At 51.2% G+C, this 23,823-nt stretch overlaps 1 protein-coding gene across 1 annotated transcript in view; it reads left to right on the forward strand.

Moving 5' to 3' along the window:
• Positions 1–23,599, forward strand: part of IGF1R (insulin like growth factor 1 receptor) — a 289,584-nt gene extending 265,985 nt beyond the window's left edge. Inside the window, exons 16-21 of the mRNA XM_035727932.1 lie at positions 987–1,216; positions 1,536–1,646; positions 5,164–5,323; positions 9,285–9,414; positions 15,141–15,275; positions 23,159–23,599. Coding sequence (XP_035583825.1) covers positions 987–1,216; positions 1,536–1,646; positions 5,164–5,323; positions 9,285–9,414; positions 15,141–15,275; positions 23,159–23,540 — 1,148 coding nt within the window. The 3' untranslated portion in view covers positions 23,541–23,599. The remainder of the gene's footprint in view (positions 1–986; positions 1,217–1,535; positions 1,647–5,163; positions 5,324–9,284; positions 9,415–15,140; positions 15,276–23,158) is intronic.
• Positions 23,600–23,823: the final 224 nt, after the last annotated feature.

Here is a 23,823-nt window from a genome sequence, read left to right on the forward strand (position 1 = left end):
CAGACTGACCAAAAGCCGGGGCTGGAGAAGTCCTAGTTGGGCTCTGTCTTAGCATGTCCCACCACCGAGCCCCTCGCACCCTGGTTGTGGGAGGTCCCTGAGCTCACAGAGCCCAGGCCAGAGCCCTGGGGACACCCCTCTGCTCATCAGCTGTCCCTCCACCCTGCTCACCACTGAATGCTCCTCAGGGCCAGAGCTCAGTTGTTTCTGTACACCCATCAAAGACACCCTGGGGTCTTTGATGAGGCTGGAGACACTTGTCTAGATGAGAACAGTGCTCCCAATGGAAATATAATGCCAGTCCCATATGTAACCTCAAGTTTTTCTTGTGGCCATATAAAAAAAAAAAATGTATAAAAGAAACAAGTGAAATAAGTATTAACGATATGCTTTATTTAACCCAATATATGCAAAGTATTATCAATTTTAATATGTAATCAGTACAAAAACTATTGCAATATTCACATGATTTTTTGTGCTAAGACTTTATGGGTTTTGGGGGGTTTTGTTTTTTAAAGTTTTATTTATTTAAGTCATCTCTCCACCCAATGTGGGGCTCAAACTCACAATCCCAAGATCAAGAGTCACACGCTCCTCCAACTGAGCCAGCTGGGCACCCCTAAGTCTTTGAAACCTGTTGTGAATTCTATACTTAGCACATCTCAAATTGGACTCATTTGTGGTTCTTCTTTGCTGTTAGTATCCTCAGATTATCGCAGAATCCTTGAAGACTTGAAATACCAGAATTTTTTTAAGATTTTATTTACTTTTTTTTTTTTTTTTTTTTTTTTTTTTTTGAGAAATACCAGCATTTGACCGTATTGCTGCCTGACAGAAATTTGGGGACAAGCTGCGTCATTGTTCCCAGTGTTCTCTGTGGGCTTTAGGAAGTGGCATCTTGTGTTCTTTGGTTTTCCCCCAAAAGCACGTTCTGCCCAGGGGGTCCCTTGCCTTACCTGGCTCAGTTCTGGTTTCTTCTTCTCTAGTGTACGTACCCGACGAGTGGGAAGTTGCTCGAGAGAAGATCACCATGAGCCGAGAGCTGGGGCAGGGCTCATTTGGGATGGTATACGAAGGAGTTGCCAAAGGCGTGGTTAAAGATGAGCCCGAAACCAGGGTGGCCATTAAAACAGTGAACGAGGCCGCGAGCATGCGTGAAAGGATTGAATTTCTCAATGAGGCATCAGTGATGAAGGAGTTCAATTGTCACCATGTGGTAAGAGACAGCCCCAGGAAGCCAGAACCTGACACAGGGAGAACCCTTCCCTGGAGCCTCGCAGGGTGTCTGTGGCCTCACCTGGGGAGTTTGGTGTCTTCCTCCACTCCCCTGGCTCCCACCTTCCGGAGGCTCCCATCACCTCATGGTTGCCCTTAGACATCTGTGCATGGGAGGCAGACCCCGGCCAGTGGAGCCCCCTGGGGCCTGCCCATCTGGGCTCTGCAGGTCCCAGCACCAGACAGTTAGAGAAGCGTGGGAGGGGACAGTCACGGGTAACCCTCACCCTCTGAGTCCTTCTCTTTGTCATTCCTCCCAGGTGCGGTTGCTGGGCGTCGTGTCCCAGGGCCAGCCGACGCTCGTCATCATGGAACTGATGACACGGGGGGATCTCAAAAGCTATCTCAGGTCTCTGAGGCCAGAAATAGAGGTCAGTTTTGGTTTTAACCGACTTTGCACGTTATCCGTCCTTTCCCCCAGGAGATACGGTGTCTTTAAATTTACTTACTCTCAGCATCGAATGTTTCTTGCCGCATGCTTGGTTGTAGGTCCTTTATGTGAAAGATTTCCCTGACTAGAGGGGGCCCTGTGAGCTGTTGTGAGAGGCACTTGCCATTCCTCAAGTACCCCCCTCCCTAATGCCTCCGTGCGTCTGTTCCTGCATTCCCTTTTCCACCGCCAGTTACCTCCTCCACCGCCCGCGCTCCCTGAACCTCCCCCCCCCCCCCCGCCCCCCACCTCCCCGGCCAGGAGGAACCATCTTCTCCGCTGACTTCTCTCCTAGCATGGACTCTCTCCTCTCTGGTCCCTGAGTGGATTCCCCTCCCACCCCGTCCTGTTCGGCTTCTCACCCCAGGGAACAGCCACACCCAGTTTAGGGTCAGTGTTTGGGGCAGGCAGTCTTTCCATAAATGCTTGTCAGAGTTCAGTGTTAGATGGATGCGATTCTTGTGCCGGGGTGGTCTCCCACCCAGCTCCATGCACAAGACAGCCTCTCCCTCATGAGCCCCCTCTCTACCCACACGCCCCTTCCCCCCACCCCACACTGTCAACAGCCTGCGCCTTGGAGACCGGGAAGCCTTGTTTCTCAAACTCTGCACCCGCATTTCAGGCCCAATTCTGAGGCAGACTGATAATCGCCTCAGCTGCACAATCTCTGCTTCGTCTAGTAAAAAAGATCCATTTGTGTTATGAGCTTCAAAGTCTAAACCGGCTGAAATCCTGTGCAATTTTTCATTAGTCACCATGGCATCTCCCCTTCTGTGGCAGGAACCCACAGCCAGCTTTTTATCATATGGAAGCATGACTTGAAAGTGAGGAATTCTAAGAATAAACCAGTAGATAAACACTTACAAATAATCCCAGCAACATCTGCCTTTCATTGGGCCACCTCGGTGCGTTCAAAGTCCTTACTTTCACCCTGACTTTGCTCCAGTTGAGTAGGCTTTGTATCTGCTTGCCCCTGCCAGAATCCTTCCCTTTCTCTACCCTTTTTGAATTTCTACAGCTTTTCTCTGCTTGAGTTTAATCTTTTGTTTTCTTTTAATCTCCAACTTAATTATCCCCTATGTAGTAGTTCCTTAATTTGAGCTCTGAGCACCTGTTCACATGTGGCTTCCTTTATTCACAGCAGATGATGCTTGTGGTTCTGTGAGGGTCACGAGGCCGAGTGTGGCCCGGGGCACCTGCGAGCAGGGTACAACACACCCACCCTCTGCTCTGCCTCCGTGGGTCCCCAGCTCCCCTGGATCTTAATGCCTTTTCCTGGCTCACTTTGGTCATTCACAAGCCAGAGTGAAGGAAAACCACTTGATCAGATGGGCGGCTAGAGATGCATGGCAGTGTATTTCTTATCAGATTCATTCAAGGCACCTCTGAAAAGTATGGAACCCTCACTCCCTGCGTCCCCGACTTCAGGCACAGAATAAACATTTGGGACACGTCTCAGTCCTGGCTCTGCTGTTTAGCTGTCTGTCGTCCTCAGGCAGCCGCTGCGGGCCTCTGCACCTCGGCTCCTCACGTGTAAAATAAGGGGGTTGGACAAGATGATTATCCAAGTCCTTTTCAGATCTAAAATTCACTCTTAGATTTGTCAGATTTAAACTTGTTCTTCCGAACTCATGTCAAGTATAAAAATATGTATGCTTGTCCTGCAGATTCATTATATTCTACTTGGCATCTTCTCCCCAAGTGAAGATTTGCTCATTTACTTTGCTAAATGTGGGTGTTTGTGTATACATGTCTTCAGTAGCTCTGAGCAAATGAAAGATTTCCGCTCTCTGAAATGTCTGAAAGAACGGCACTGCAGCACCATGAGCTGACAAAATGGCAGCCCTCTCCTCCGATATTTACAACCAGGTTCCTTTCATTGAGTCTGTTTTTCGTATTAGTTATGAATGACCACTTCTAGTAAACACATATACTTAATACTCCACAGCTTAAGTATCATGAGCATAAACTTAACATTTCACCAACAGATTTCCTAGCATACCATGCATATCTAGAGCCCCGAAAAGGTTAAAAGGCATCGGTGGGTCTGGGGGGGCAGGGGTTATGGGGGAAACAGCTTGTCTAAACAAGGTTCCTGTGTAAAAGAAAGTGGTGGCTCAGGCTTACCCTTGGGGACATCATGTCACTTCCCCAGGAAACTCAGTGATAAGTATTTTAAATCACCAGAGACAGTGTTAATAGTCTCTTCAGAAGGTAAATGTATGTCAAGCATAGGGAACTAACCGGGAAGTACCTGGAGGGTTGTTACCCTGCTTCTAGAAGGTAGCTTGCAACAGAAACTAGCACGTCACTGGACAAACCCAATCTCCACCAAGCACGGACCCTGTCCAGGGTCAAGGCCCTGGCAGGCACTTTCCATGCATGGTCCCAGCTCATCCTCCCAGCGGTGATGCCACCCAGGCATGTTCTGCCCGTGGTCCACAGGGTTTGAGCTGGGAAGGTGGCATGTGGGACCTGTCAGAGCAACTTGGCTTTGCAGTGTTGTAACAGATGCTCTGTAGTCAGGGAAACTGAGGTATGATCTATTGTGCTAGCACGAGCAAGAGGTGGTTAGCATCTAACCTGTGGCAAGCTGATTGGCTTTGTATTTTTTTTTAAGGTTAGATTTGGGCACGTGTTTTTATATAAACTTTTTTCCAAATGGATTAATTATTATTATTTGGAGGCATTGCTCTTTAATTCTAAAGCCAGTATGTTGCCCTCCTCTGCAAAAAAAAAAAAAAAGGAAATGCTCATCCATGTTCCATGTCACCGTTTTATATTCACCCCCCTCTGGAATAAGCTTCACCTGGACTTAAATGGCAAGTGCCTGTTTTCCTTGGTGCCCACGGAAAATAATAATCCAAAGAATGCCACATTGTAGGGTGAAAACATCAATCTCGATATTTTTGTACTTTAGAAGAAAGTTGAAGAGAAAGAGAAAGATCAGATAATTTATAACAATGCTTATGTGGGAAATAAAGCATACAGTGTCCGTTTGGGAGATACATTTGCTTATTTCCACATAGCCTTTGTAATATTCTCTCCGTGCTTTTGCCTGTACTTTGATTATAGAAATAAAAGGAACATATGAACTAATAAAAATTTGAGTAACCAAGAATTTGTAATACGAGAAATTGTTAGTTTCACTTTAAATAATTTTTGCCCTACCCAAAATAGAAAATGCTGGTCCCAAGTTGTGCTAATTGGTGTTTCTCTCTGCAGCTTTGTGTGATGTGGTCAGTGAGCAAGCGCATGACTTTACCACGAAGCAGATGCTATGGTCTCCATAATAATATGTTCCTTCTGAGCAAGTCCTGCTTCTTAGCAGAATGACCTGTGGTGCTCAGATTGAACAAAGATGGATTTGCACACCCTGAAAGAATGTAGGGTGGGAAAAGCTCCTTCAATTCTCACCTGAGTTTTTTTTTTTTTTTTTTTTTTTTAATCTCCAACAGAATAATCCAGTCCTAGCACCTCCAAGCCTAAGCAAGATGATCCAGATGGCTGGGGAGATTGCAGATGGCATGGCATACCTCAACGCCAACAAGTTTGTCCACAGAGACCTTGCTGCCCGGAACTGCATGGTGGCCGAAGATTTCACGGTCAAAATCGGAGGTGTGTTCTTAGCTTTCCAGATCTGAGCAAGAACTCAACTCACACATGTTTCAGGGACCAAGTTGGCATTAGCCTACCTGTGAAGAGGTTTTCCAGTGCATCCCATGAGTACAGTCTTGCTCTTGGGAATAATGTGGCTATCTCTAGTTGATAGTCAATCACAAACCTGGCCGGGTTGGCTCAAATCCCGATAGCACATGTGGGCACAGCGAAACAAGTAGTGGGCAAGGATGGGCTGAGGCCATGGTCCCTGAGGTGGCCTCTCCCAGCACTTGAGGCATTTCTTGGCAGAAAAGTTCTAAGCATTGGTTACAGAAATAATTGAGGCAACATCCTCAGGTTATTTTGACCTGGGAATAAAAGTCGCCATCCAAACTACCAATATTCCCCCAATATTCCCAGCCGAAAGGAGCTTTGTCTTCCCAGTGGTCCATGGAGTTTTCTAAGAGGTGAGGTCCCCTAATGGTGAAGGCACCTACACAGAGCAGGAGCAGTGACAGGGACGTGGCAATCCTTGTGACAGGGAGGTGGCAGTCCTTTATTGGGGTTCACACCCAAGTTGATCGACCTCTAAACTCTTGACCTGTTATAATACTTAGCTGACCAACCTGCTGGTTAGACCTCTTATTGCCACCACCCACTCAAACACCAAAAAAAAAAAGGTTGGATTGCATTTCTGGCCACTAGTTAGAAATTCATTTCAGCCTTTAGGTTCGGACTTTGCTTTGATCTTTTAATCCTGATTAAAGAAAAACAGAACAAGACCCACGTACAACCTCGGGGCTGCTCAGGAAAACACCTGCTCTTACCAGAACCTTTATCTTCCTACTATGAGATGATGATGGTTCAGAAAAACATCAAATATTTATCCTGAGAAACTGTAGGGGACACTTTACATCCAAAATCTATTTAAAATTAACCTCTTTGACTTTGCTGACTTTCCCAACACATAAAAACAGACACAGAGAGTTAGACAAAACGAGGGGGCAGAGGAATATGTCCCAAACGAAAGAACGGGACCGAATCACAGCAACAGAGCTAAACAAATCAGAGATGAGCAATATGCCTGATAGAGAATTCAAAGGAATCGTCATAAAGATACTCACTGGACTTGAGAAGAGTGGAGGATCTCATTTGAGACCTTCAACAAAGTGATACGAAATATACCAAAGAAGCAATCAGAGATGAAGAACTCAATAACTGAAATTAAAAATACACTAGAGAGAATAAGAAGTAGAGGAGGCAGAAGAACAGATCAATGAGCTAGAAGAGAGAGTAATGGAAAGCAACCAAATGGAACAGGAAAAAGGAGAGGTTAAAGGAAGTCAGCGACACCATCAAATGTAACATTCACATTATAGGGATTCCAGAAGAAGAAGAGAAAGAAAATTTATTTGAAGAAATAATAGCTGAAAACGTCCCCAAACTGGGGAAGGAAATAGACCGAGGAAGCAGAGACAGCCCCCAACAAAATCAGCCCAAGGAGGTCCACGACAAGATACATAATATTAAAATGGCTAAAAGTAGTGATAAAGAGAATTTTAAAAGCAGCAAGAAAAAAAAAAAAAACAGTTACATACAAGGGAAACCCGTAAAACTATAAGCTGATTTTTCAACAGAAACCTTGCAGGCCTGAAGGGAATGGCATGATACATTCAAAGTACAGAAAAAATAATAATAAAGTAAAATAAAACTAACCTTTTTGTCTAGCTCTTGAGCTATTCTGGAAATGCTCACCTTTCCTTAGCAATAATTTTTTTCTTTAGCAGTGATTTTGAATGAACTATTTTGGCCCTTTAGTTGTGAACAATGAGTATCCTCTCCAGAATAGTTATAAATGAGGGGTGATTTTTCATTTGTAGGAGACAGAGATGATGAATGGAACCACATCATAAAGTAAACATCCCTTAGTCATCAGAATTACTCAGGAGCCACCAGTGTGTCCCTGGATTTGGCCCTTTGAAGCATCCACACATCTGGTGCCCCTTGAAGCTCAAGAGGCTGTCATGCTCCAGGGTTTCCAAGGAAGAGCCTCCCTGGCTGCTGTCTGGGCTTTGTTTGTGCTTCCTGCTCACTTCCCCCTTCCCTTTCCATTCCCCTCCCTTTTTCATGGGGACTCAGATTGTTCCCACAGAGATGCTAACCAGCTCCCCTTCCCCAGCACTAGGGAACCCGGAAGGCCTGAGCTTAAATCCTGGTTCTGCCAATAACAGATAAGACTCGGGCCAAGTGCCTTAAGTTCTGTGAGCCTCAGTTTCTGTCCCTCTGAAATGGGCATGCTGATACAGCAGACCCATGAGATGGTGGGAAGAAGTGGGTGCAGGGAAGCTCTAAGCGCATGGCTGGCATGGGGCAGGTCCTCAGTAGATGTTTGGTTCCTCCGGCCGTTGGCATCGTGCTTCCTACCCTCTCCCTGGCACATGCAGGAGCTCGGGTCAGGCTACTCTCTTCCTGGTTTCACATCACAGTGGGAGAGCTATTGTGCCACTTGCCATTTGAAGTCCAAGTCAGCAAGGACCATATTTGCCGTTTAACCAGGCAGCACATTTATCGTGCCATTTTCTTTGTACTTATGGTTTTTCTCACTAAAATTTGAAATTTTTCTTTTGTGTTAAGAAATAGCTTGTGTTCTTTTTCTGGGATTTCCTTTTTTTTTTTTTTTTTTTGTCCTTTTTGTGCAAGTAAAGGCAAGTCTTCTCATTTGCATGTCCCTGGATTAATTCTGAGATAAGATTTCAACATTTCATTTTTATTCTTCACTAGGGTTCAAAAACCCTGTTTTTCCTATGCCCAGTGTCTCATGGATTACAAACATGACAGGTAATTTTACCAGAGGCAGTTCGATGGCCCTCAGCTCAGTACAAGTAAATTGTGTTGGTTAATGTCCGAGGAACTTTATTCCCTATGTTTGCTTTGTAGCCTCACCACTTTGTGGCACAGTTAGAGACATGAATGAACATTTTAGAGGGGAGAGCAGCCCTTTCTCCTGGGAAGGTGAACGGAAGAGTCCCTGTAAGAAAAGGTTGTATGATTGAGTGGAAAATCAAAATCTGACAAAGAAGCAATAATTTAGGATTATAAAGCAAGCCTGCCATCAAATGTAATTATGTGACATCTTCTAGAGACATGGAAAATGGAAGAAATTTTCAAAAATGAGTAGGAGTATTATGTTGAAAAACATTATTGAGTAATAGCTCCAGGGGCCTAGTAAATAGCATCTCCTAGGCATCTTACTGGGTACTTTTTTTCCCTGTGAATTTGTACTTTCAATATTTTCCCCCATATTAAGCAGCAAAACTATTTTATTTCCTCTGGCAGTGAGGCAGTGCTACCGAGTAAATAAGAGTCAACATGCCCTTTTTTATTTCGCCAGGTTTTAAAACCATATATAAGTCACCTTTGGTCTACACAGTACATATTTTCTTGATAAACTGTAAGACTTGATAATGTGTAACTGCTTCTCATTTTAAATGAATAAAGAAATTAACTATTTATTTGGAATTAACTTTTTTTAAAAGATTATTTATTAGAGAGCAGGGGGAGGGAAAAAGGGAGAGGGAGAGAGAGAATCTCAAGCACACTCCCTGCTGAGTGCGGAGCCCAACTCGGGGTTCCATCTCACGACCATGAGATCATGACCTGAGCCGAAATCAAGAGTCCGACGCTTAACCGACTAAGCCACCCAGGCTCCTCTGGAATTAGCTTTTTTAAAGAGTCAAATTATAAACATTTGAAAGCCAAGATTTCTTGGTATTTCTTTGTCATGTGATTAATCAGTTATGCCTTACTGATTCTGCCTTATACAACTGCAAACACTGAGGTCCAGCCTCCTTAAAGTGCGGCTCCCCCTTGGATGTGGGTGTAGTAGGGCCCTCCCTTGCAGCAGGGACGGGACATCTTTGCTTCTGCCCTGAGAGCTGCTCAGAGTATGTCACTCTGGCGCCTTCTCTCCACCTTACAGATTTCGGTATGACGAGAGACATCTACGAGACAGACTATTACCGGAAAGGAGGAAAGGGGTTGCTGCCTGTGCGCTGGATGTCCCCCGAGTCTCTCAAGGATGGAGTCTTCACTACTCACTCCGACGTCTGGTATGAGAGACTTTTCCTATACCACAAACCCGGAGCCCTTCAGCCTCCACAGATCCCATTGGCTCAGTCTCAAGGGCTTTATTTTTCTCCTGTTTTCTGTTCACTCTTACCCCATTTTGAGCTTCGGCTAATAAGTGTTATGTGGGCCACACTGCTGTGTTGTCTAAGGGTTCCTGTTGTGGGCAGGCTAGCTGAGGGCATTTGTGGGATCTAAAGAATTTATAGGACCAACATTTCTTTCGATCCTTAGCTGCTCACTAAGCGGCCAGGAGCCCTGGAGACAGGGCACTAGGAGTCCGAGAATTTCACCTCTCCCCTGCCTGCCTGCTCTCTTTCTCTTTCCCAACAGCCACTGTGTGTGTGTGTGCGGCTGCCTTACCTAATTAAAACTTCAGATTGCAGACGTTACTTTATTTAGACCCAAAGCTCACAAGTCCGGATGTGTTTTCTCCTTCCCATCTGCTGTCTGTCCTTTTTCCGTGGGCACCATCATCGTTGACCCAGGCGTGGTATGGAAAGCAAAATGTCTCCCTTAATAATAAATGTATCTTGGTGTCAAAAGCTTACCAGCTGAGGAGTGCAGAGGACTCTCAGTAGTACTGTTCATTGTGATTCATCAGCAACATTGTAGAGAGGAGGTCAGGCTCTAAAATACAACTGAGGTCCTTGGCAGGCCGAGGTCCTGGCACATCTACCTTCTAGCACATCAGCTAGTTTCTTGGCTGTCCTCTCAGGAGGTCCCATTGCTGATGTGTTACAGAAATGATATTGTTTACTCCAAATGCCTGGATGACCACATAGAGGAGCTATTTAAATAGTGACCGACATCGTCTTTTTTTATAACCTCGTGAACCTTTCACAGTTCGAGGGCCTTGGATCTTACTTTGAAGACAGGTGCAAATTGGAAATAGCATTTGAATATGACCTGGCAAAGCGCGATTGCCTCTCGAGTTCACGTAGGAGACCTGTTTTGCAATCAGCCTGTCCAAGATACTTATCTCTTTGCTGTCAAGTCAAAGTGCTCACCGTCATTTTTAGATGTAGAGATGATGGGGGGAGGACAGGCCTGGGTCTGTTCATGTGTCTGATTATTCTAGCCTCCATACCTCCAAAAGCTCCGAGGTCAGCTTACAGTGTGATAAAATAGAAAAAGCTGTGAGAGTCAGGGAAAACAAGGGGCAGAATAGGAAGATAAAACTAGAGTTATTAATGTCTCCGGGCTAATTTTGCTCAAAGTCTGGTTAGCAATGATTGCGACAAGCAGCAACGAAGGGACATATAATGCCAGTGTTCTCCCACTTGATGGCATGGATGTTATGAACCAATAATATATTTATATAAACAAGAGTGAGTATTTGGTATTCATTCCATTCAGTGTCCAGGCATTGAGTACTTTAGATTTTTGTTTTTTTTTAACACAGCCTTTGAGGGTAACTCAGGTAGGTAGGGTAGGCCAGCCGGGACGTTGGTGAATATGGAAGGTTTCTCAGCTGCCTAGAATTTAAAGCTTTCCCTGTCGAAAGAATGGAAATCATTTTTTTAAAGGCTTTTCTTCTTTTTTTTTTTAAGATTTTATTTATTTGACAGAGAGAGTGAGTGAGCACAAGCAGGGGAAGCAGCAGAGGGAGAGGGAGAAGCAGACTCCCCGCTGAGCAGGGAGCCCCACGGGGGGCTCGATCCCAGGACCCCGGGATCATGACCTGAGCCAGAGGCAGACGCTTAGCTGACTGAGCCACCCAGGTGCCCCAATCATTTTAGAATGTGTTCCATAGCATAGTCATTCCTAAACAGTTGAAAATCTAGAAAGAGAGACAAAGAATTTTATTTGACTTTGTAAAGGAGACCCAGAATCTCAGTTTTGGGCGGTATCCCTGTGGTCATGTCCAGCCCTCAGGTCCCATCCATGGCACCTTTGACAGCTAGTTGTTGAGCTTCTGCTCACATCTCTAGGGACTGCTTACTCCCTCCCTCACAAAAACAGACCACCCTACTTCTTAAGACATCCTTGTTCTTTGCAGGTCTTGCTCCTATTATGCCTACATCCGTCTCTTGGTGATACCTGCTGACCCTTCTCTGTGGCACAGTGCGCACCCTGCTCTGGTTTTGATAAGATGGGCCTTGGAGTCACAAGGAAGTGGTCACTTTTCTCTAGTTTGGACATTTCCATATTTTTCTGTGGCCCTTTGAGATTTTATTTCCAGGCTCTTGGACACTGTGTTGGCTCCTTCTACAGCTCCTCGGTAGCGCTGTATCCCAGCCTTTGGGTTAGAAGACACGAGTGTGTTCCCTTCCTGGGCATCTGGATCAGCCTACAATAGTCTTCATGTCTTGACTCACTAAGGTTTCCAAACTGCCACAAATATCGAGGGCTGGTTGCACGCACTTATAATCATTTGCTTCTTTAGTGGCTAATGAATGAGAGCAGGGAACGTGGATCTCTCTGTAGGTCTTGAGTTGCTGGCGGGTGGGACACTGACCCGATCCCGTCTTGGTGTGCTGAGGCGTAGTTGCTTAATGCTGACCCCAGGCAGCACTGGCACTGACCTGTGAGATTCACAGCAAGTTGTCCCTTCTCTGGGGGAGAACAGTGCTCATAATGAGGAAAGGTGTCACACAAAGGCATTTGTCCAGTGTTTCAGGAAGAAATGTGTCCACAAAATTCATGACTTGGTTTTATATGATGGCATTAATACCAGTGCCACATGGCAAATTACCTGCTTTGAAAAACACATGGGTTTTGCCTATTTCTGATTGGCTGTGTGGCCTTGGTCAAACCATGGGACGTCTCATCCCAAACGATGGGCTTTGGTTGCTCCATCTGTGAGGTGAGGGGTGAGGTGTGTTTAGGAATGTCTACATGCCCTACGGGGTCTGCAGGAGCTTGATCAGTGTTTAAACGGCCCCTGTGACAAGTGGTGATGCCCCAGGGGCCATCCTGGTGTTGGGTAGAGATGGTTCGGCCTCCGTCCATTAGACTCCATACAGCTGGTCACATCCTGTGAAGGATGACCAGACTCCAGCATTAAGTGGCCCTCGCTGACAAGCGACACGGATGTCACACGAGAGTCACTCCAGGGAAGGCATCTGGGGGAGAGCCGGGCGTCTTACCTGCTGTGTTATTTCACGGGTGTGATCACGAGGACCTGATGAGGCTCAGGACATGCTCGGCGTGTGCAAGAACAGGGTGACTGGAGACACACTCCCTGTCCTTGAGGGGTGAAGTCTTATGGGGAAGAGGAAGCGATCCTGACAGGCTAGAGTCACGGAAGCCTAGCCGGAAGAGATGGGGTCGTAGGGCACCCTAAAGTATGAATTGTCACCGATGGGGACATGAGGGTGCAGGTTCCAGGCAGTGGGAATGTTGTGGGGGGTCGGGGGGGGAGCCCTGGCAGCAGGACTGGGCTCGCTGCCTGTGGAGGCCAGCGGGACTCCCTTGAGGGAATTAGGGTAGAGAGAGACCAAGTAAGGCCTCAGACCAACGTTGTGTTAGGGGCTTGGGCCTGATCCTTCAGGTCCTACGAAGACATGTAAAGCTTCTGAAAGAAGCGTGTCACAGGAGCGTGACCTGGCACTGTGTTTTAAAATGTTCACGTTTGGGGCGCCTGGTTGGCTCAGTCAGTACGCTCCTTTCTGCCTTCGGCTCAGGTCGTGATCCCAGGGTCCTGGGATCGAGCCCCGCATCGGGCTCCCTGCTCAGTGGGAAGCCTGCTTCTCCCTCTCCCTCTGCCCCTGCTTGTGCTCTCTCTCGTGCTGTGTCTTTCTGTCGAATAAATAAATAAAAATCTTAAAAAATAAAATAAAATAAGATGTTCATGTTAGCTGGAGAGTAAGGCAGTGGAGTCAGGTGCCAGCGCCCAAACGGGGGGTACTGTTGGCCCGGTGAGGGGGACCACGGGCATGGTGCTGGGCCCCGACGAGGCCAAGGGATGGAGGACCTGGGGTGGACTGCTCAAGTGGGACCAGAAGAGCAGGGCTGCGGGACAGGCGTGAGGTCGCAACACGGGAAGTTCCTGGGTAGCCAAGGGGCCGGGAGCTTGAGGCCGAGCACCCGCGGCAGAAAGGGTCGCTGCGGGCGCTGGTGAGCAAGGCCGGGCTGCTGCAGCCTGTGCAAGGCGTGTGGCTCTGCGAGGGAACCGTGCTCTCAGGTGACCCCTCAGGCGAGGCCCACAGCCAGTAAAAACAGCAAGCTTGTCGTTTCCTGGGCTGTCCTGCCTAGCCGACGGGACGGTGAGGAGCCGTAGCCCCGCGGGACGTGTGTGTCTCCCCCCACTCCCCCGCCACCGAAGCTGATAGAGAAGCTAGCTGCCCTGGGCCCCAGCCTCCAAATGCCGCACCGAGGCCTCTGGGTCTTTGGCTTTTCTGGATCTCTTGTGCAATACTGAAGACTGTTTCTTGGTCACTGGAAATTAAAAAGGATCTTGGCTGGGTCAATCCTCCGCTAAGATTCTATATTTGTGTCTCACATCTGCTCTTAGTACCAATTTGCACAGAAACCTTTTGTTCATGGCAAAGGAGCTATAGCTGAGGCAATGAATAGAACATTCTGGTACAGAGTCGGAGGCACTCCTGGCCCGAGAGCTCTCCGTGGGAAGTGCCGGGCCCCAGAATGTTCGGTGCGGCTCTGCCCGCGCCCCTGGCCTTGCTGGGTTCCGTCGGAAGCCCCTTGGGCCGTTGGCTGCTGACGAGCCTGCTTTATTCTGCTGAAATGAACCGAATGTAAAGGCAAATAGGCCGAGGAAAATGTGTGCAAGATGGCAGCGTGTGTTGGGAAGTCACCTTTATTTTGCAGATTACAGCATCGCTTTTTTCAACATTATCCACCTGAACTTTCTATGTGCGTGTATATATATTTTCATTTGTTTTCCAGTAGTTGGATCTTCTAAACCAACAGGCAAAACTGCATGCTTGGCAGAATTGCTCACTGCTCCCCTTGCTGAATTGACTCCTCAGCCCCTTTTGCGCCTGGGCTAAACTCTGCTTAAGGATGCCTGGCGGCCCGTGAGCCCCATAACCAGCCAGTACTGCCCTCCTCGCTTCCCCCCACCATCCCCCGTCCTGAGACTGAGCCTTCCACAGGCCAGCCGCAACCCCAGCCCCCGTGGGGCTTCTCTCCCCACCGGCCCCACCGGACCTGGGAGATCCCCAGTGAGCTTTCCAACACTGCACACCAATGAAATGAGAACTGTGATCCAGGACCCCAGGCATCGGTGTGTTTTAAAAACTCACCAGGAGACGCTACTCCGCAGGCAGCACTGAGAGCTCCTTGCGCACAAGTTTCCACAGTGGGGGAGTGCGTGACGGGCTTGGCTGTGGCAGGCTGCATGCGAGCCCACTATACCAGGGTCCCGGCAGGGCTTGGGGATCTGCCTTTGATGACAGGATAGAGCACGTTTGGGAGACACTGCCCTGCCGGCGGCCTGGCTGGGGCCCTCAGCTCAGCTTGTCTGGCCTTCACGTGAGCGTGCAGGTGCTTCCTAGCCCTTCGGGGGACCCGGCAAACCCCCTCCACTCCGGCTTCCTCCACCGTGCCTGGGGGCTGCGTCTCCTGTGCGGGGAACATGAGCAGCAACCGCAGAAGACAGTGCCGGGCACACTGCAGGAGGCGCTCAGCTGCCGCTCAGCGGACAGTCGCTTGGCACCCGGGGCCGGGGGGTGCTGGGCAGGCAAGGGCTGCGCGGTCTGCCCTCGGCTTTCTGAGCCCTCACGTTTTTCCCTGTGTCCCGTAGGTCCTTCGGCGTCGTGCTCTGGGAGATCGCCACGCTGGCTGAGCAGCCCTACCAGGGCTTGTCCAACGAGCAGGTCCTTCGCTTCGTTATGGAGGGCGGTCTTCTGGACAAGCCGGACAACTGCCCTGACATGCTGTACGTACCTCCTGGGCCCCCGCTGCTCCCCCTCCCAGTTCCCTGATCAGTGACCCCCGGGGGCGGGGGTGGTGAGGGGTTCTGAGAGCCAGTCTCTCGGGCCCTGCAGGTGCCGTGACGGCCAGGAGGCCGTTTAGAAGTGGGTCATCCTGATGGCAGGAACCCGTGCCTTCGTGGAGCTGCCCCAGTTTCACCCCATCTCCCTTATGCTTCTGGTTCTGATGTAATGGCTGGCACTGAGCGCGATGGTGGCCCGCGCACGCCGCCGCCACAGGGGCTCCCTCGGGTTTCTTCCCTGCTAAGTGCTGATGAAAGTCCTAAGCCATGAAAACCACATGCTCTCCGGAGCTTCATGCAGTGACCCATGGGGCACCTGGCTCGAGGTTCAGCTGACCTCCCTGCAGACACAGCCCTGGGCACGCCCAGCTTTGGGCGCTGGCGGTTTGGCACTGGCACTTCTTTTTAACAAAAAACATTCAGCGTCATGTTCCTGAGATTTGTCCGATAAGGGCAGAGCGTCCATGATGCGTCCTGGGCCTCACTGCTCGGCGTTCTTAGGACCCCTCTGTTGGCGGAGGTCAGAGCTGCGGAAGGCAAAAGGGCCGCGTTGTCTGTGCACAGGAGGAACGAGTCAGAGGAGGGTGCGAAGGTGTTCTGCGGCTGGGTCGTCGGGGGCAGGGCAGGGATGGGCACAGGTAGGCGGCGATACACTTGGTTTCCACAGACACGTTAAGGTGGGGCTCAGAGATTCTTCTGGATCCCAATGGGTAGAAGGGAGTTTCTCAGGACCAATTCTGGAATTTTCCAGAAGTGCTTTTCAGGACATGTTTGGATCCCAGAGGAGTGGTTGGTTGTCTCCGTGTCTATGTGGAAGACCCCTAGATCTGCCTCAAGGGAGCACTGCCTCAGGCTGGGGCCTCAGAGTGGCGGGATGGTTTGCAAATATGAGTCGGATACCATGTCAGCTGGGTACCAGGGAAACTGGCCTCAACAGTCGTGAAAGCGTCACTCATTTGAATCTCTCACCGGTTTCCTTGGGTCAGGAATCCAGACACAGGTGTGCTGGCCCCTCTGCTCAGTCTCACCAGACTGAAATCAGATGTAGGCTGGGGCCGCCATCATCTGAGGCTCTGGGCCTCCCTCTTCCACGCCCTTCAGGTTGTCCGCAGGACCTCAGCCCTGAGGCTGCGGACTGGGGTCCTTCCAGAGAGTGGGTCTTCTCCCACCGGAGCAGCTTCCTTCTTCAGAGCCAGCAAGAGCATCTCTCTGTTGCTTTTACCATTTGTTTTACCCGATTAAGCCACATCTACCCCCAGATAATCTCCCTTTTGGTTAACTCAGAGTCCACGGATGAGAAAACTAAAATAACTGAGTGAAATCCCATCATCTTCCTTAGTCCAACCCACATTCAGGTGAGGGGTTACACGACGCATTTACACCCGGGGCAGGAATCTTGGGGAGCATCTTAGGGTCTGGCTGCCACAGCTTGGGAAGCAGAAACCACTGTCTGTCAACAAACCACGGTTTTGTGTTTTTTTCTGAAGGACTTGGTTGCTACCAAGACTGAACCTCCCCAGCTCCACGTAGACGTGGGAGGCCTTGTTCCCATGGCCCTGACTGCGCAGCTGCAGGGCCCACGGGCTGGGGGAGACTCGGTGTAGCACCCCTGTGCTGCAGAGTACATTAGCTGGGCCCTATGCCCTGTAACCGCTGCTTCTGAATGTTTGTTCAGCTGAAGCCTGTTCTATCCCACAGACAGTTTGCACGGAATTAAGAAAGAGGACCCACGACTGCCATAGGGAAAGCAGCATCCTTGCATCGGTGTGAGTGTGTGTGTGTGTGTGTGTGTGTGTGTGTGTGTTGGGGGCAGGGGAACCCACTGATCATCTGAGCATGGGCCTAGAGTAGGAAATTTGCATGGTCCTAGACATGGGGCTCAGAGTAGGCCCACCAGTGACAGGAGACTCTACTTCTCAGAGGGCAGTGCATATGGCGGGGGCTGGGGGGTGGCTGAGACAGAGTGGGAGGCAACGGGGTTTCCCAGGTCCCTCGAGAACCTTCCCAATTAGCCTCTTCAGACTTCAGGACCCAAAGTTAGAAGAGACTCAAAAGGCACTTAGTTTAAAAGGAAAAAAAAAAGGTCACTTAGTGTATTTTCTTGCCTACCGTGGAAACACTCCCTCTCCCGACCTGTACCAGTTTTTTATTACAGTACAACATTATCCCAAACCTAATAGTTTAAAACAACGATAAGCATTTGCCATCCCACGGAGTTTCCGAAGGCTGGGAAGCCGGGAGCGGCTTGGCTGAACGGCTCGGGCTCCGAGTCTCTTGGCCAGGGCTGCAGTCAGCAGAAGGCTTGACTGGGGCTGGGACCCACTTCCAGGGTGGCATACCCGTGCGGCCAAGTGCCAGGCAGTGGGCTTCTCCTCAAGCAGGGCTCAGCAGACGCTTCCTCTAGAAGGGCAGAGAGGAAATATTTTCAGCTCCAGGGGCCTATATGGTCCCAATGACAGCCACTCACCTCTGTCATAGCACCAAAGCAGCCACAGATACCATGTGATCGAGCCATGGCTGTGCCCCCACACAACTTGATTTGGGGATACTGAAGTTTGAATTTCCCATAATTTTCACGTCACAAAATATTATTCTTATTTTGATTTTTTTTCAACCACTTTTAAATATAGAAACCATTCTTAGCTCCTAGGGCTTACAAAATCGGCCCGTAGGGTAGATTTGGGCCATGGGCGCCTGTAGCTTGCCCACCCTGCCCAAGAGCAAGTGATTCCAGGGCAGAGCAGAAGCCACAGTGGCCTTTATGGCCTAACCTCAAGGGGCAGCCCTCTGTGACATGGTGGATTACAGGGGGCATGCATACCAGGAGGTGGGGGTCCCCGGGGGCTGGCTACCACAGCCCACTGACTCCCAGTTTCTCTCACAGGTACTGTTCTGTCTGAACAGTGTAGTCACTCTATTCTTGTCAGCCCATTAAGAGAAAAATCTTCCTTCAGAGCAGAAATCTAAGTAATGGAGTATGAGGAGTGATGCCCACTGAATTTGCATCCAAGTGTCTGGTGCAGAACAGAGGCGGTGGCTAGAACCTGGGGTGTTGTGGCAAGCTTAGAGACAGACCGAGAAACCAGGTGTGTGTTTCGTTCACGTGGTTTGGGGGTGGTGGGAGGAGAGGTATTGTTTTTTGAGCTTTCTCTTTGACTCAGATAAGTGTTGGCCGCTGAGAAACTTGTGGGACTCCTGAAGTTGACCTACCTCCTGGTGACTGGAGTTTTGATATTAATTTAATATGCCTGGGAAGCAGCCCACCTGCCATGGGAAAAGCGGTAAACTTCCTGTTCCCAGCACAGAGTGACCAGGAAATTCACATGGAGAGGTTACCGTTGGATATTAAATGTTTAATTCACGAGGCATTTCTGCTTCGCCATCCAGAACCCCTGTGGCAAACTGTTCTCCCTTCTAAGAAGATAACAAAATGAAAGGAGGCGAGTTGGTTGTATGGGGAGTGTCTGTGTTGTCCTGAACTTACTGATGAGCTTAGGTAAAGGAGTGTTCTGGGAGCGGAGTTCTTTTGTTACATAGGCACTGAAAGAACGGACTCCTGTTTGTCCCAGAGGAGAGGAGAGTCGCGGAGCTCTTGGGAGTTGCCCCAAAGCCCTGCTGGGCCTCCAAGTGGGAGAGAGACCACTTCAGTTGTGTGGCTCCAGAGGTCTGAGCGGATCCCAGCAGGGTAACGTGGGGGGTGGGGTGTGCAGTGGCTGCTGGGGGCCCTCAGCTCTGCATCAGCATCTTGGCGATGCCCACAAGCAGTTGAAGTAGGCTCCGCTGGAGTGGCCAGTAGTCCCCATCCCCTCAACGGCGCCGTGTGCTTAAGGCTTTAGAGGAAAGGCTCCATGGTCCAAGCCACAGAGAGTCTAGGCTTGCGAGTCTAACACCGAGACTCGGTTTGAGTTAATTTAACAAGTGGCACGAGATCAGATTTGACTTGTGGTTCGCTGGTGGTTCCGCATTTTAAAAGGATGACAAAGCCTATCTCACATCTCTGTACTTACACCACGAATATCCTTGAGCCCCTCTGGCTACATGCTGACTGCTGACACCCCAGAGACGACTGTAAGGCATGGTCCTAGCTCTCAGAAGTCGGGTAGCAGGGCTGGATTCTACTGCTGCAGGACAGATAGAGCAGAGGTGTGCCGGAGTCTAAGCCCTGGGCCAAGAAGCCAAATGGTCTTCCATAAAACTTCCAGTGTCACACGTTCAGACCCTTGCCAGGGCCAGTCCTCAGTACACAGCACTCAGGACAGAATTTGAAGTTTCTGGCCAAGAGAGTCACCAACTCATAGATGAGTCTGGAACAGATTCAGTAGACTCTGGTGGGTTTTGCAGTTTTCAAATGCACTTTTTCCTCTTGCTGATTAAAGCTCCCTCCTCGCTGGTGATCCTGTGCTGGTTTTGTGGGAATCGGGTGCTGGAGTAGAATCCAAACAGTCAGGAATGGCTGTCCTCGCGTGGTTAGCCGTGCTGCGACCATGGGCTGTCCCACGGTACCTGGGCCCTGCGTTTGATCTCAGCCCAAAGACAGAGTGGCGTGGGGTGAGGGGTCAGGCAGGCCTGCTGTGTCCCCCTGCCGGCCCAAGCTGAGAGGAGGCTCAAGGGACAATCCTGGCTGTCCCCAGGCTGCCAGGAGGAGGTGGAGGAGGGGCACACCCAGCCCTTCCGGGCCTTTCTGGAATCTAGTCTTTGTTGCAAGGTGGCCGCGTGGACTGGGCTGCCTCTCACGTCTTGGCTTGTGCTCACAACCTGCGTGCATGCCCAGCAGGGCCGAGAGTAGGGTGGCAATCTGGAGGCCCCTCTGTGTGCAGGATGGGAGGGGGCAGGCCAGTTGTCCCTGTTCCCTCACGCTGCTCTCTGGGGTCACACATGTCTCCCTTAAGCGGCTTCACCGCAGGGCAGGGCAGCAAGCAGCTCCGGTCCATCTCTTCCCCCACCCCCGGGGGTGAAGGGGCTGCGCACCCCCCCCGGCCCCCACAAGGGGGCATTCAGGAAAGGACAGCTCGGCCTCACCAGAGCCAACTAGTTGTAAAACATGGGGCTTTTTTAAAGAAGAGCTTTGTCAGCCCATAAATCCTTCTAGAGTCTACTGGAAAGTTTTCTTGTGGAGATAGTGTAAACAAGGTCTTGAATCCTACAGAGTGAAAAAGACTTCCTTTTATGGGCAGCCCTGGAAGGGCTGTGAGTGGGGCCTCACATGGTCGTTTGTGCTATTGTCACCCCGGGTCGTTCCCCTGCTGGCTGGTGGCACCTCCTCAGCACCCCCGCCCCCGGCCGCAGCAGCCCTGAGCCAGGGCCCGTCACCCCATCACGTGCTCCTGGCCCTGGCCCCCAGCCGCGCTTCTAGTCGGGGATGGGTCGGTCAACCAGAGAGGAGAGCGCGGCGGAGCCATAGAGAGGGGCCTCGTGTACTGTTCGGGGGGGGGGGGGGGGGAGTCCTTCTCCCCGGGCAGTAATGGGAGGTCAGGGAACGCAGGCTTGTTTGCCATCTGACCCGAGGCAGGAGCTGCCTGTTTATCAGTGCAAATCCCCAACAACACTTGTGACTCGAGGAGAGGAACCGGTCTCCTGGGGGGCGGGGGGGACCACGGTGGTTCTTGCTGAGGCTGAGAAAGTGCCCCTTTCCCTGAGGTAGGTGGTGGTCAGAACCCAGCCCTGCTCTTTGACCGAGCTCTCCATCCCACTCCGCCCTCGCTGTTGGGACAAACTGTGTCATCTCTTGGGGCTTCCGCTTCTTCGCCTACGCAGTGGGCATATAGTCTCGGGCGCCGGCCCCCCGGACTTATGAGGATGAAAGCAGTCGGCACGTGTAAAACCCCGTGCGCCGCCCCGTGTGCGTTTCGGAGCGCGGGGGGCAGAGGCCAGTCCTGGCCCGCGGCTAGCGGCTGGGCTGAAGGGCACGGGGCTGTGTTGGGAGGGGAACATCCAGTTGGTCTTCACATTTCGTCCAGATCTTTTGCTGCCAGAGCACAGGTAGCAGACGTGTTCGATATAGGGCCACACAGCGAATATTTTGGGCTCCTTGGCCAGTCTCTGTTCCAACTACTCAACTAGAAGTTGGCCCCCCTTGAGAGCAGCCACAGACCTATGAACACATGGGCGTGGCTGTTCCAGTAAAACATGATTTACAAAAACAGCAACACAGGCCGAAAGCCTGCTCCTGTGCCCACCCTCCCTCAAGGTCATGTCGCCTTCCCTCCAACGACCTGACACCTTTTCCCCCAGGTCTTTGAAGGTAGCTGGCCCCGTCAGCTTAGGAGCTTTCTGTCTGCAGGCTGGTTTCTGTGTCCCACTGGCCTGTCCCCTGGCTGTCTGCAGGCTGGTTTCTGTGTCCCACTGGCCTGTCCCCTGGCTTCTTCCTGGGGCCCAGACAGAAGCAAATTATCTGTCAGTCTAGTGGTCAGCCCGAAGGCTAGAAGCCAATTTGGGGTGCTCTGTGCTTCCTAAATATGGGGAGTTCCATGTAGCCATTTTTATTGAAAAGCATCTCTTCAGCTAGAAGGGCCACTGGCCAGTCCCTTCTCGGAACTGTGGCCGCCTCCGGCTCTGGGGCCAGCCTGGATGTTTGCTCAGTCACCCTCCTTTCCACTCCCAAGGTCTACGAAGCTGGGTCTGTCTGCATTGTGGGTTAATCAGAAGCATCCCCTCCTCCCCCCCGGCCTCCCCGAACTCTTGTCAAAGCCCAGCCACCCCCCGCCCAGGTCAGCTGGCCGCACCACCTCATTCCTCCTTTCTCCTTCCGGCTCTCGGGGGGGCCCCTTCCCGTTGCCAGGAAGACTCCCAGTGGTCCACTTGGCTCTGAGGGCTTCGCAGAAGTTTGGGGCCCAAGTGCCACTGCGGTGCAGCTGGTGAGACCCAGCGTGGGTGTCACGCTGTGTTCGCTGCCTGCCCTGCCGACCCCTGCCGGCCCCTGCTGCCTTGGTGGGCTCTGGCTGCAGGTCGTCACTAGGACTGTCACTCAGTTCGGAGGGGCAGCCCGGATCGGAGGCCGGGCTGCGTGTCGCGGCATGCGCAGCGGGCAGGCTGGCCGGCGCTGGCCAGGGCCCCGGACGACTTGGGAGGCGCGCTCCTGCCGTCTGTTCTGCAGGCCCGCCGGCCTGGCCGCAGCCACTGGGGGAGGCTCAGAAACAGCAGAGGCGGGATTAAAAGAGCGCTCACCGTCGGGAGAGCTGCCATCTGCCCTAACCCTTACTACGGAAACACCAGAGGTTTCCTGCACTCTAATTCCGGAAATAAGGTTCCATCAGTGGTTATAAGAGACGCTTTAAATAGAATACTATGTTTTTATTTCTTTTTTAAAGATTTGTTTTAGAGAGAGAGTGGAGGGAGGGCCAGAGGGAGAGGGAGAGAGAGAATCTCAAGCAGACTGCCTGCTGAGCGCAGAGCCCGACGCGGGGCTCGATCCCACGACCCTGAGATCACGGCCTGAGCTGAAGCCGAGAGTCGGATGCCCCGCCGATGGTGCCACCCAAGCACCCCTGTTTTTATACCTTAGCATTGTCACCATAATACCTATGACGACAGACGGTTGTGTGAACCTGGAGTTGTCCTCCCCGGGAGAGGAGCACTTAGGTCTAGTCCCCCGGAGGGTCCTGGGCCCTGGGTAAAGCGAAAGCCATGGTGGGACGTGAGACGGGAGAAGCTGAGGGCCCCTCGGGCCCCCGAGAGAGAAAGACCCGAGTCTCGGGGCAGTGCCGCCTGCAGCGCTCCCGTGCCCACGTATCATGGGGAGACCACAGCAAGTGGCCCGGGACGCTGCGCGGCCACGGCCACGGCCACCGTTGGCGGCGGGGCGCATCTCCTGTCTCTCTTCACCTCAGGTTTGAACTGATGCGCATGTGCTGGCAGTACAACCCCAAGATGAGGCCTTCCTTCCTGGAGATCATCAGCAGCATCAAGGACGAGATGGAGCCCGGCTTCCGGGAGGTGTCCTTCTACTACAGCGAGGAGAACAAGCCGCCCGAGCCCGAGGAGCTGGACCTGGAGCCCGAGAACATGGAGAGCGTCCCCCTGGACCCCTCCGCCTCCTCGTCCTCCCTGCCACTGCCCGACAGACACTCAGGACACAAGGCCGAGAACGGCCCGGGCCCTGGCGTGCTGGTTCTCCGAGCCAGCTTCGACGAGAGACAGCCTTACGCGCACATGAACGGGGGACGCAAGAACGAGAGGGCCTTGCCCCTGCCCCAGTCTTCGACCTGCTGATCCTTGGCTCCCGATTCCCGTGCAGACAGTAATGTGTGTGCACGCTGGGCGGCGGGGGGGTGGGGGGGTGGGGGGGTGGGGGTGGGGGGGGAGGGGGAGAGTCCGAACAATCTATCCACAGCCTCCTGTACCTCAGTGGATCTTCAGGCCTGCCAGTGCTGCCCATGGAAGACAGCTTGTCTGCAGTAAACACATTTGGGGTGTTCCTTTTTCCAATATGCAAGCAGCTTTTTATTTCCCTACCCAAACCCTTAACTGACACGGGCCTTTAAGAACCTTAATG

The sequence above is a fragment of the Zalophus californianus genome, chromosome 6, assembly GCF_009762305.2.
Source record: "Zalophus californianus isolate mZalCal1 chromosome 6, mZalCal1.pri.v2, whole genome shotgun sequence".
NCBI lineage: Eukaryota > Metazoa > Chordata > Mammalia > Carnivora > Otariidae > Zalophus > Zalophus californianus.